The sequence below is a fragment of the Argiope bruennichi genome, chromosome 2 (assembly GCF_947563725.1).
Source record: "Argiope bruennichi chromosome 2, qqArgBrue1.1, whole genome shotgun sequence".
Classification (NCBI taxonomy): domain Eukaryota; kingdom Metazoa; phylum Arthropoda; class Arachnida; order Araneae; family Araneidae; genus Argiope; species Argiope bruennichi.
This window is the reverse complement of record NC_079152.1, coordinates 23686184-23700757: the sequence shown is the minus strand read 5'-3', so window position 1 is coordinate 23700757 and position 14574 is coordinate 23686184. Positions and strand designations below refer to the sequence as shown.

At 27.9% G+C, this 14574-nt stretch overlaps 2 protein-coding genes across 2 annotated transcripts in view; one reads left to right on the top strand and one right to left on the bottom strand.

The window, feature by feature from the left end:
• Positions 1-2157: 2157 nt before the first annotated feature.
• On the bottom strand, positions 2158-4857 carry LOC129960056 (DNA helicase MCM8-like). The gene has a single exon (XM_056073111.1). The coding sequence runs from the start codon at positions 4549-4551 to the stop codon at positions 2158-2160; it is 2394 nt and encodes a 797-aa protein (XP_055929086.1). The 5' UTR covers positions 4552-4857.
• Positions 4858-4959: 102 nt separating this feature from the next.
• LOC129961631 (methylmalonyl-CoA mutase, mitochondrial-like) overlaps positions 4960-14574 on the top strand; it is a 31558-nt gene continuing 21943 nt past the window's right edge. The window contains exons 1-4 of the mRNA XM_056075147.1: positions 4960-5132; positions 9986-10111; positions 11883-12014; positions 13679-13969. Of these exons, the coding sequence (XP_055931122.1) occupies positions 5082-5132; positions 9986-10111; positions 11883-12014; positions 13679-13969 (600 nt within the window). The 5' untranslated portion in view covers positions 4960-5081. The remainder of the gene's footprint in view (positions 5133-9985; positions 10112-11882; positions 12015-13678; positions 13970-14574) is intronic.

The window sequence follows — 14574 nt, the reverse complement described above, 5'->3', positions numbered from 1 at the left end:
ATTTATTGGGCATTTATATCAATTTATATCAATTAATTAATTTAAGGCGTCATACACAATTCTTAGACCAACTGAAGAATTTTCTTTCAAATTTTCTACAAACATGTCCTTGTTGACACTAAATGTATTTTACACAGCCACAATGTAATACAAGAATATTTATTAAACAATCATTGAATGATTATTTAATTAAAAAAAATATTTCAAAGAAAAATTTTTATTTGTCAATGTATATATTTAAGAATGAATTTCTGTGCATCTTACAGTCATCAGTTTCATTTTCTTTTGCAAAAATTAAATTTGTAATGCAAAGGAGCATTACAAATTTAATTTTTAAATTCTATTTTTCTGCTTTAATAAAGCATCATAATACCTCATACATGCTAATTTTGCATATACTGAAATAAATCTATTGAGTTCCAAATATTTTTAAGACACCTCAATAAAAATTTAAGGCATCATACACAATTCTTAGACCAACTGAAGAATTTTCTTTCAAATTTTCTACAAACATGTCCTTGTTGACACTAAATGTATTTTACACAACCACAATGTAATACAAGAATTATTTTTATGAGTTCCCGAAAATCAGAAAATTTTTTAGAACTTAAAATATTAGAAAAATAAATTTCATCCTTAAATGAATCACGTTATTCTTTGTATTCATTTAAATTAAAATTGTCTCTACATATTCTGAACATACAGTAGAAATTTGTGCTTTGGAATAAAAAAGTTGAAGCAAATCAACCATTCACTTTTCACATATTACTGAATTGTTTTTCAATAAATGAGGATTCAAATAGGATACAACTTTTAAAACAGAAAAAATTTGGAGATAAGTGTTTATATATATATATATTGTAGCATTCTTTAAAAATATCAAATATTCTGCTGACCTCTCCCCCCCCCCATTTTAGTAACTGCATACTTGCAACTTGTAGTCACTATACCAATATTGACTTTTCTTTTTCTAGTCTTGGAAATAAAACTGTTCTAAACAGAAGAAAAAAAGAATGAGCTTCCATAATTTAACAATTGCATATGCTTTTTTTTTTTGTTTTTTTGAGCTATGGTTATGATATTTTATTCTCGCAATGTTTAAAAAGATCAAAATTTTTTAGATTAAAAAAAATTTAAGAAATTTAAAATTTTCTGGTTTTTAAGGAAAATCCACCCACCCCTCTCCCTTCCCAAATTTATTAGGTTAATTATAATTTTATAGATCATTTTTAAATTCTCTTTATTTTCCCAGCTCTTCTAATGTCTTAGCACCTCTATCATAGATTAATCTAGAAATTTTAGGATAAAGTTAAAATTATAAGGAATAAGTTCCACACAGAGAAATTAACAAGAATTTTAGAAATGTTATTTAATGACTGCATATTAATTAAAAAGGAAGCAAAGTATTTTGAAATTAGAAATTACTGTAAAAGTTGTTGTAAAATTATCCAAAAGAAATTTGTTTTTAGAAATTTTTTTTTGTATTTATTGATAGTAATTCTAAATACTTAATAGTTTCATTTTTTCTTTCTTTCAAATAGACTGAATGACACTACATATAGTTTGAGTATGAGAACTAATTTTTGTATATCTTTCATTTAAAATTATATTACAATTAGATCAAATTAGTAGATTCTTCTTTATAATCATTGTAAAAAATATTTAACAGAATTTTCTCAATTTAATAAAATTGTATATATTATAATTTTTGATCTAATCCAAAACCTGTTTAAATTACATTTCATTACAAATCCTGTTACATATTTCATGAATTCTCTTTTGAAATTATTAAAAAATAATATGTATAAAAATAATTAATAAATTGCTAAATACCACATTAAAAAGTATTCCAAAATGTTTTATATTAATGACTGTTTTCATGATAATTAAAAATTTAACTATTTGAATATGTAATAGATTGAATTGCCCATTAACATTATTAAAATTAAATTAAGAAATTTTAACTTCATTCTAAAATCATAATGTTATTTATGATCTTAAATTATTAACTGTTTGAAAAATCAAAGTATATGCACTTTGTTAATAATGCACAAAAAAACAGGATAGAATGCATAAATATAAAACTAAATTTTATTCTTTCTATTATATATATATATATATTCAATTCTTATCTCATAGAATTTAAATACTGAAGAATTAAATTGTCTGGATTTGATACAGCTGAAATCCTTTTTTCAATAAAAATCCTTGATCATTTAAAGTATCAAGTAGTGACGAAAAAGAATTCATTGAAATTTTGGCTTGCATAGCCAAATCCTTCATTTCACTAATGAGAAAACAGTTGTCTCCTTTTGTTGCTGCAGCTTTTGTAAGAAAGTTAATCAATTTCTTTGCCTGTGAATGTTTGCTCATGCCTGACCCATGTATGGAACGATCAAAATCAATATTGCCTAACTCATCAGAAAAGGTGTCTCTCATACTATATTTCATAATTTCAATGACTTCTTCGGCATCATTTGTTGTGCAGAAAGCTCGTAGTTCAATCCTAGCTCTTGCTTTGGTCATGCGAATAAGAGACTCTAGTTGACGAGTAGTAATGGGAATTGAATTATAACTTAGTTTGTGCTGCTTTCTCATTTCAATGTAAAAGTTTTGCAAGATAAGCGAAACTTCAGGAGTAAGTCTTGGCTGTGAAAATTTACGGGCATAAGAAATATATTTTTGCATCACTTTATGTGGTATGAGTTTTATTCCACCATTTGCTTGAAGTTTTCTGAGTAACTGATAGCTATCATTTAAAGAATCACATATGCTTGGAGATTTAACAAAATGTTGACTAGCACTTGATTCTTGAGATGGAATTTTTGATTTCATATGCAACCCCATAACATGTTCTGTCATCTTACTATCAAATATTTGATCAGGTCTATCTTGAATGATAAAGACTAGATCAAACCGAGACAGAACAGATCCATTAATTCTTAAATTTTCAGATACAGTTTTGGCTTTATTGTAATGACCTCCAGAGGGATTAGCAGCCGCTATGATAGAAGTTCTAGCAGGAAGTGTACAAACAACTCCACTTTTTGCCATGCTAATAGTTTGCTGTTCCATTGCTTCCAACAATGCAGAATGATGATGCATCATCTTGTCAAACTCATCTATACAACAATGACCTTGGTCTGCTAATACTAAAGCTCCAGCTTCTAAAGAATTCTCTCCACCACCCTCTTTTGTGATGGTCACAGTCAATCCTGATGTAGTAGTAGAGTTGCCACAGACATAAACACCTCGAGGTGAAATACCAGATGTTGCCAAAAGCATCTGACTTTTACCCAAACCAGGATCACCTACAATTAAGACATGGGAATTCTCCCTAGTTGAAAAGGCTAGTTCATTGTTTTCTGGTGATCCTCCACCAAACAAAGCTAAAACTATTCCTGCTTTAACAAGTTCATGTCCATAAATATTAGGACACAGTGAAGCAACCATAAGTTGGAATAAGTTGTCTTCAGAATGAATTTTCTTAATAACATTAAGATCTTCTGTTTTAAAATGGATTGATTTTGAAACATCTTTATTCTCAATATTTTTTCCTTTCAAACATGTTACAGAATTTGCTTTGAGATATGCAGTGTATGTACATGCATCTTTACTGGCTGTATTTTTTTTCTCATTGATATTATTCAAAGAAAGAGTTCCCGAAATTGCAACAACATCACCAGGAATACAAGTTTCAGTTAGATCACAATATAATTCACATTCAATACTTCTTGGAACACGTCCACCTTCATTCTGATTAATATTTAGTTCTTGTAGTCGAATTGTTTTCCATGGTATTGTTTGTGTAAGCGGAGATTTCAATAATGGTTTAAAACTTGTAGCATGACATTCTGATCCTATACATCGACTAGGTGTAGTATAACATCCATTTTCTTGATTAATAATTTGTATTGTTTGACATTTTTGGCACATGAATGCAATACTTGTGCAAAATGGTTTAATATCACTTGCACGTACAATTATACCAATGAGAGTAACAAATTTTCCATAATTATAAGTCTTTAAATCATGAAAACTTAAAGGATGCTTTAAACCAATGAATCTAGGATTTATTTTCTTTTGAATATTGTAGAAATTTCCATCAATATTTACTAAAGAATCATTAGGATCGCGCAAGTTATTTTTTTCAATGAGATGCTCTACTGCCAGACCAAACAAACCTATGACAAGATCAGATTCATTTTCTAACTCATTTTTAAAATTTTCCCACATTAAAAGAAATTTTTCATTCTTTAATATATCATCTACATCTATGATAAAATGGCGACTTTTATATATTTCTGAAAGCATCGTTTCATCAAAGGAAGATAAATAGTTTTCAACAATTTTGAGCTTGTTTATAACAGACACATCCTCTTCTGAATATTTTGGCATATATAAATTCCATCGAATATTCGACTCATTTGAAAAATCTGAAAGACTTTTACCTTTTTTGCTTGCACCAGAATAATGTACATCATATTTATTTTTATTAAAATGTTTCTGGTAATTCGAATTCCATTTTCTTTTCTTCTTATTATCATCCATTGTTTACTTTCTTGTGTATATTAACTATTATTTAAAGTTAAGCTTTAAAAAAAAGCAGTAACAGCGAAAGAAGATTGTTCACATTTTACCAGAAATACTCATATTAGATAAAATTAAAGTTTTCCTGACGGTAAACATTCACTCAACCAACAGGGCAAATCAAAATATTTTCGTTTGCGCGCCAAAAATGAAAGTAACCGCAGTCATGTCCAGAATAAGATTTTCGATGCAAACTTATCCTTATAAATATCAATTTATTTATTATCTTTTGTCGTTTTATGAGATGTAAGAACATAATTCAGCAAAGGGATGAATTCAGCAATAAGAGAGCATTTTCTTGGCAAAACAAATAATAAATCATTAATATTTTGTATCCGTTATATTATTTTCAAGTGTAACGGCGGTAAACATGCGCAGAAGTATGAAATTATAGCTTTTCGTATCGTCGTAAATCAGTGAAATCGTAGTTGTTAATTGAAAACTCTGTAGATATCTGTTAAAATTATATCTTGGCATTAATTCTTAGTAATATGTATCGTTCAAAATTGTCTCTCCTTACTATAAAGAAACTGTCCCGACAAGTGCGTATTTTTATTTCAAAAAACTTTTTATTTCATTGTAGTTCCTTGTTTATCATAGGTCTTCATCAATGTTTAATAGTTTTTTTTAAATTTCTGTTTATTCTAATTTATATACTGGTTTCGAGAGGTTTGCTATCAAAATCATATTGTTGCGTTTATTGGTTGAGGGAGGAAAAAATCATTAAGTGATTGGGGTTGAGGTCAAGGGTTAAAACAGTTCTTAGTAACTGCTAAATATATACAGTGGCACAAACAATTGATAGTACAATTTACTTTTGCTTGATAAATCCAACTTTCATCATAAATAACAAATTACCTTGAGATACATGTTTTCATTTATATACAACAAATGGTTTAAGTTAGAATAAATATAAAGAACAATTAACGAAAAACTTTTTAATTGAAAAGTTGCAGAAGCAATTTAAATAAACATATGCATATTTTTACCTCAAAAAATTGAGAATACACAAATGAAATTTTTCTAATATCTCACATACAAAGATAGTGTCAATATTTAGTTGCATTTCCTTTGGGTTTCATAATGGCCTCTAAAAAACCGATTCAACCAACTTTTTAGGTGTTACCTGAAAATATTTTATCCATTCTTCTTACAACGCTTGTTTTAAATTAGTTTTGTTTCTATTTTTTTTTTTTTTTTTTGGCCATGTTTCAAGTGTGACTCACAGATTTTTAATGATATTGATGTCGGCGGACTGTGGTAGAATATGTAACTGCTGTTTGCAATAAAAATGACACAACATTTTGACTTTACTTGCCATTATTTAGGAGTCGTTGTCCTGTTAAAAAATGAAATTTTCATCCAAACCCAAATTTTTAGTTCATTTTTTTTTTTTTTTTTTTTTTTTTTTGCAAAGTTTATTCAAGTAAACTATATGATTCATAATGCTATCTATAAAAACTAAATTTCCAACTCTGAACCATGATGGGATCACCGCTATGTTAAATTGTAGGACCTAAATTTTTTTGATCTATAGTGGTATTGGGCTTTTTTCATACAGTGCTACTACAGTCACTGTCAAAAATGTTGAATTTATTTTTATCACTAAATATAACTTTCTTCCAAAAGTTATTGGTCTTCATTTGATGAGTTTTTGCAAACTCCAAATGTTTTTTCTGATTTTGCAAACTGATGAAGGGTTTCTTTCTAACAATGTAACTTTTATACTCAGCTTGTCTTATTACATTACTTACACTTCTGACTATGATTTGAGAAGTTTCTTCAGCAAATTTGACTACTCTTACTTTAGGATCAATCTTAATTTCTTTCAAAATTTTCCTTTTTGCAACATCACTCAGAACACCTTTCTTTCATCTTCTACATTTGTTTTCAATCAATCCATCATCTTATAATTTTAAAATGATTTTCCGGACTCAAGTGTGGCTTCTGCCAACAATTTCAGCTATTTCACAATAAGATTTTCCTTTTTAAAATAATCTTAAACAAATTTCCTTACATCAATACTGGTTTCTCTTTGAGGAACAATTTTCCAATTATTCAGTATTTCAAAAATGCTCTAAAAGCCATGATGGAATAGCATATCATGGAAATTACAATGTAAAATGATAGTTAAGAGCAAGAGCTAATAAATTGAACATTTAAAACACAAAATATGAATGTAATTTTTTCTGTACCAAAATCGTTAAAAAACGAGCGAAAACTCTCAATATTCTCACTATTTTTAGCCAAAATTCTGCATATATTTATTTAAATTGCTTCTGAAACTTTTCAATTTAGAAGTTTTTCGTTGATTGTTCTTTATTTTTACTTTAAATTAAACCATTTCTTATGCATAAAAATAAAAACATGTACTTCTCGGTAAACAGTCTCGGTTTACTGAGAAGTAAACATGTACTTCTCGGTAATGTATTATTTATGATGAAAACCGAATTTATTAAGTAAAAGTAAAGTGTGCTCACAATTGTTTGAGCCACTGTACATGGAAAATGCCTTAAATGCGACAAATGACCTGATTAAACTGAAACTGATTACCATGTAATTATGAAGAAATAATCATGTTAATATCTCAATAAAAATAATAAAGCATATTTTAAAGGACTGATATGTTTAAATAATTATGAAGATCTGCATTAAGACTTACATATCTGAAACAGAAGGCCTTTATTTGTGTGTGTGTGTGTGCGACTTAATGCATATAGAAATATAGATGTATTTTATACTTATAGTAAATATAGATGTATATGTATGAGGAATTTTTGCAAAGTAAATTTATTTCTGATGTATCAAAGTAAGTAATTTACTTTTCGCAGAAAAAGGAGGATCTGAATATTATTATTGTATATAAATATTCCGTTTTCAAATGACTATTCATTTGTGTAGATTATTGAGTTCTTTGCCAGTTATTCCACATATGGCAGCATTTAAGACAGTCTTTCTAATTTTAAATATATTCATTTCAGGATGCACATTTAAGGGATTGCAAGTTTAATTTTGTCTATTAATTTGTCTGTTTAATTAGTATGATCATAAGGTTGTATGATTTAATGATGCAAGAGTGAGATCTTACTATGCTGTATTAAAGTAATATGTATCAAATCATTCAATCATAAAATAAAGTTGCAATAAAATTTCTGCAAAGAGCAAAAACAAAAATTACTGAATGAAATTTTGGTCAGAATTAATGTTAGAAGACTAAAATTAAGATTCACAAAATAGGTAAAGCAAAAGCAAAAAAGTTTTCTTTATAAAATTTGTATGATTGGCAATAAATTGTGAGGAATCAATGAAAAAATATTGTTACAAGCCTGTAAAGTTGCTTCCTAGCAAGGTTAGTTCTATCACCAGAAAGACTGATTTACAGTCATCTGTATTGGATGCTGCTCGGGTGCCGTGCCAGTGATCCCAGTGATCTTGGTTACAAAATAGATAATGCTGAAAATGTCGAGATTTTTAACGATCCATCCATTAGGAACTGAGATACGCCTGATTGGCCTAGAAGATTCTCGCCCCACCTCCCATGAGCTATAAAAGGCCAGCAGTCTCAAGCTGTAGTGAAGCAGATCGGAATCATAGACAAGTAACAAGTCTTCGAAGGGATAGCGAAGCAACGGCAGAGTTATCTATTGTGGAAGCAGCATCAAGTTGTGTGTGAAGTAGCCAGACATGTGGTAGTGAGTTGGCAGGTGGATACATCTAAAGCGAAGGGACAGTGAAGAAGTTAAGCCGTTTGGAGAGACCGTAGAGGGAAGCTCCGAGGATCCCCTTGCCTGCTGAATTCCATCTGGTCGCTTTATGTGCTGTGGCCGAATACTACTTGTGAGCTACTGTGTGTTGTAGTGTGCTGCTGTCGTCTTGGCTGTTTATAGTTGTCATCTTGTATTTGTCTCATCTATGTACTTGTATTCTTCGTGTAAATAAACGTCATTGCTGTTTTATACTGAGGCCTGCTGATTGTGTTGTCATACCATATACCCACTACGAATAAACATGGTCATTCGTAACAATATGTTAAAATGATTTTGTATTATGGCTGCATTTTTTTTTTTTTTTTATCATGGTAGATTTTCAGTCAACATTTGTTATTGTTTCATATTATAGTATTCATAAATATAATAGCTAACTCAAGGTCACATTTTCTAACACTGGCGAAGCAGCAAACAACAATGCTACTTCTTTTTATATGGTTAAGGAGTTTTGATAGCTTTCTGCTTTCTCCCTTTTGGCAAATCTCTTGACAATTTGATATCTTGCCATTTCTTCTCAATTATAAATTAGTTTGTTTTCACAAAATAGTGTTAAAGTGTTTGTTTTTTTAAACTGTGCTATCATGAATTGCTTTGATGTCAGGAGACAATCATCTACAATGCGTACATTTACTTAAATGAGTTGGTGTCATCTAAACCTAATTCTACAGTAACAGAATTTTTTTTACAGACGTAGAACGTAACTGCCAAAATGTGTGTTGTTTCCTACAGAGTAGAACAACAAATTTGTGTAGAGATTGATATGAGCAGGTGCTGAAATTCTGAATAATATTCTAGTTTTTAAATAGTCTAAGAAAAAAATCCATGAACAAAACCTGTTACTAACTTGCATGATTTTGTAAAAACCATCATATGCCAAACTATACATGAGTTTTATGACAAGGATAAATACCCAACAATTAAGAACTTGCTTAATAGAAAAAAATTAACTTTTCTCAATATGCAAAATCTTTCTGAGTAATTTTGAAAGCTTTGGGACTTTTTAAATGTGTAATGATGTACACAAATTCTTAATGGAAAGAAATGACGTTGTTGTTTCCAGTATGAAATTTTTAAGAAAAATTCACCTATTGAGAAACAGTTCTTTATACCGTCCGGTAATATATCCTGATGAAATGTGGGTAAATGCTAACCATTCGCCTGAATTTATTTGGCAAAGTTTCACTAGCCAAAGAGGCTTGAAAGTTCTATTGGAAAAGGGATCTAAATTGATACATTGATAAGTCATAGTGGATCTGCTGATCAAGGCTTTATTTTTTCCACACAATTTGTATTTCAGTCCAAAAGTACAGTTGACTAACACAATGAGATGAACTATGAAATTTTAAAAAGTGGTTTCTCAATTAATTAAGAGAATTGGACAATCATTAATACTTTATTTTAATAGTTATTTTATAGTTTGGATTACTAGATATTTTTCAGATGAGATGATAATTGGAAATTCCTTGCCTTGATTCTTATTATTTTAATATCATATCTTAAGAATTATATTTCAGAAGATATTGATATTAATATTCATCTCTTCATTTTTATCTGAAATCTTGTTATCTTAAAATTGATAAAAACTCATTTTTGAAATGTTATATGATACTTATTTTTTTACCTCACAGCTACGAATAAATCAAACGGCAAGATATGCAACCAATTCAAGCATGCCTGAGGATTGGGTTAAAATGGCGAGAAAAGTCCTTAAAGGCAAGGATCCAATGGAAGTTTTAGCCTGGCATACTGCTGAAGTAAGATTGATTAGTGAAAAAAGATTTTAAAAATTATAGCTTTATTAATTAAAATAGTACAGATTTTGATCCTTTGTGACCTAATTATTTTTAAAGTTTAAACTTAAACAGAAAAAAAAAAATTGTAGGTAACTTATTAGCTAAATTTTTAGGTTGCTGGTAGCCAAAATTCTAGATGCCGAACTTTTTTTATGAGTCACTATTTCATACAGCTAGTATATACCATTATATGTATATTTATCTCAATTTCTGAACTATAAAATAAGTGTGTATATATATATATATAAAAATTAGAAGTTCAAAATTTTGATGTTTGCATATAAATTTTTCATTTCAGAAATATTAAATATTGACTGATATCTAGTATTTACTGATAGACATTTATTTTATGTAGCTTATCATCTCTACTAATAATAAAGATAAATATGCATGTGTTGGCAGTCTACAAGACAGACTGTTTAATCTATAACTACCAAATTTGGCACTTTGAAAGATGGGAATGTGCATCTCAAAGCATTTTTTTAAAAAATTTTATTAGAATTTTAATTAAAATTTTTAATCTGATTTTTATTGTTTTTTAACTATATCTTCCCAAAATGTTATTGCAAAAAATGATTCAAAAATTAAATTTGTTGCTTTTTTTGCAGTAGCATCCAAAAATATTATTCCACAAAAATAAACTTTACATTATTTAAAAACTTTTTAAATTTTCTTTTTAATGATGCCAATTTAATAGTCATGTGAATTTTTCTTTAATTTTGGTTATTTATTTATTGCCTGATTTCCAACATTATATTCCATTGCTGCTCTGAAATTCGAACCATTGGAGCATATATATATTTACTTCCCAATATCTAGGCATTATAGCAAGGATATGTGGTTCTTAACAAGCAGAAAGTTTAATGTAAATCGAGCATCTGTCTTTGATTATTTACTGGAGATATCAGTCAAAAGTGACAGTGGGAGAGAAAGCAACCATTATAAAAAAAATAATTTAGTTTCCTCTGAACTTTTTAAAAAAAAGGAATCTGAGATGGGAAATCAGCATACAAGCATTGGGGGGCGGGGGTTCATTTCAACCATTTGACAGTCGGAGGGTTTAGACATGGGCATGTCTCAGGCTAATATAATTTTTGTTAATGGTTAATTTATTGTGTTCTTAAGTAATGGACATGATTATATAGTTCATCAGAAAATGTATTTTTGTAAATGTATGCATATCCCTGTGGCTGTTAATGTATGAAGTGCGAGAAATTTGCACTTACTCCTGCACAAAATATTCAAGGTTCAAGAATGAATAAAAATAATTCATTCTGAAATATCATATATTATTCACATAATGATTAGGTTTTTTTATATTTATATACCTGTAATTGTTTATTGACATGAATAAAAAAGGCCAATATTCTATAATTTCATAATTTAAGAATATGGTAGATTCTAATAAAGTGATTCTTTGCTTTAAAATGGAAAACTTTAAACATTTTCTTCAAGTCCTTTAAATTTAATATACAAAACAACTCTCATTTTTAAAACTCTAAACATTTTCTTTTATTCCAGCTTTCTCTTTATATTGATGTTGGTGTAATGAATATTTGTAAATAATACAATTTATTACTTGTAAATAGAATATTTTCACCCAAAGGTTTCTGCATTTTTGAAATCTGTGTCTGTATTGAATTTTTCCCATATAATCGTGTACTTTTGAAATTGCTTTGTAATTAAAATTATCATGGTAAATTATTTTTTTATTATTTATTTTTATTTATAGGGTATAACAATGAAACCTCTTTACTCAAAAGGGGATACTAAAGATGTTCCAGATGAGTTGCCTGGAATTTTTCCTTACACTCGAGGGCCTTATCCAACTATGTACTCTCAAAGGCCATGGACTATACGTCAGGTTAGAAGTGATCAAATTTGTTTTATTTTCGGACGTGTAATGTTATTATTATTAATATTCAAAATCATTATTTTCTTATTTATTTAAAATACATTTTTCTCACTGAATGTTGTGAAAAAAATATTTATTTTAGTTTCAATGGTTAATTTTTTTAATATTATTTATATTTTTAATAATTTTTCCAGTTGCATTAAAAAAACTTTTTGGTTTTAATTTTTACTATTGGATAATCTTAATTCAGTGTGTGTGTATTATACTTAATTTTGCATATATAGTGCTGTAAAGAACAAACTTTTGGAATTATCTTCAATTTATTTTACATAGTAGGCATATTATATACAGGTTACAGGGAAGAAACAATAATATAATGCATTACATCTTGACACAAGAGCAAAAAAGAAAGAATTATGTCCCTTCAGTGATTTTACTAAGAGAATCTGATAGGGATTTCTTGATGCATTATTGACTTAGAAAAGAGAAACGTGGGTATCTTTGAAAAAATTGTGTTAGGTGTTAAGGATTTCCATCCCTTTGTTCCTGATGTGAGAACCAATGGAGTCAATTTTGTTAAGTGCATGTAAGAAATAATTAAATAAAAATGGTTGGAATTGGATCAGGAAATAAGGGAAAATTTACTTTATGCGTGCATGGAAAAAGTTAGCTTTTATCAGAGTGTTGTCATCTCATTGACAAAAGCAGCAATTAAAAGATTAAATTAATACTCATTACAAACTAAACCTATAAAATTATAATTTTTATCACATATTTTTTAAAAGAATCAAATGTAAACATAATTTAAAAAAATAATTATAAAAAATTGTTTTTCCCCCCTTTTTAAAATATAGTTATTATTAATGCATTATTTCTGTGTCATTAAAGGTAAACATGGTTTGTGTATACTAGATATCTGTTCTGATTGGGGCTCAACATCTAATTTCAGTAAAAGATATATACATCTAATAAGAAAAATGGTGTAAATGAAATAAAGAATTATATTTTATGCAATTTGAATTAATAAATTTTCTGGTGAATTAATATTTTTAAATGTTTATACAGAACCTTAGTCCTATGTGTCATATAAAATATTCTTGAGACACTAACATTTTAAATTAAAAAAAAATTCTGCAATTTTGTAACTAAAGTTTTAAATATCACTATTTCATAAAAATTTGTAATTTTTGAATGATTCTTTTGACAATCTGAAAAACGATATGTGACTTATCATCTAAAATTTCCCAAATCTAATTGATTCAAAATATTGCAATCATTGACTGTTCTAAAATAATGATAACATGTATGTGTAGAAATCAAATAATAACACTATGTCTAAAGTTTATTATTATTATTTTCTTTCAAATTGCTTTTCAATTCATGTGCATTATAAAAGTTTGGTGTATGTTATTTCTGTACTAAAATTTTTAGTTTGTACTTAACCAGTAAAGATCAAATGTTTTATCTAATTAAAATATGTTTATGCCAGATTTAATCGGTTTCTCTTGAAACTTATTGATGTCAATTTCTGCATTTCAGAAATAAATTAGAGATGTTTAAATTTGATATAATTGTAGTTTTGATAACATTACTATACCAGTATTATAAACTAGTTTACATTTTATGCTTATGAACCAAATTTCAATTTTAACACTTCATCTTTCTTTTAATAGTACGCTGGTTTTAGTACCGTTGAAGAGAGTAATGCCTTCTACAAAGAGAACATTCGAATGGGTCAACAAGGTCTCTCTGTTGCTTTTGATCTCGCTACCCACTGTGGATATGATTCTGATAATGAAAGAGTTCTGGGTGATGTTGGCATGGCTGGTGTCGCTGTAGATTCTGTGGAGGATATGAAAGCTCTCTTTGATGGGATTCCATTGGATAAGATTTCTGTTTCTATGACAATGAATGGAGCAGTTATTCCGGTTTTAGCCATGTTTATAGTTGCTGGAGAAGAACAGGTATGGTTCTACAGTATTTTTTAATTTATTTTTTGTCAATATTTAAACTTTTTTTATTTTTAACATATGAATAATTTTTTAAATAATCAAAATTACTTTTGCACACATTAAATTTTGAATAAATTAATGCAGTAATTTAATTTTAAATAACCTTATAATTGTTTCTCAATTTCAACATGATTTTTTCTTCTTCATGATAAAAAAAAAATTGATTTAAAACAATTTAATAAAAGAATTAATATTTTAAAATTATTTTCCCTTCATTCATTGCTTTTATTTAAATAGAGTTGAAAAACTAAAAATAATATAAAACATTGGTAAATTACTGAATCATATTAATATTAGTCTCATTTGCCATATATTTTTCAATAAATATATATTATATTTACATTAATATTATATTATTATACAATGCTTCCTTTTACACATTATTCAATGTGCCATACTCTTTTTTTTTTTTTTTTTTTTTTTTTTTTTTGCACAAAGCGTTAAAAATAAATAAGGCATTTTAATGGTCAGAAATTTCAAACTCAAGATTTTGACAATCTCCATACTTCAAGTTCTCTCAGAATCGGGAAAAAAAGAAAAAAAAAAAAGTATTTTTA

Coding starts and splice junctions, on each gene's coding strand:
- LOC129960056 (XM_056073111.1), bottom strand. CDS start 4,551: ATGGATGATAATAAGAAGAAAAGAAAATGGAATTCGAATTACCAGAAA.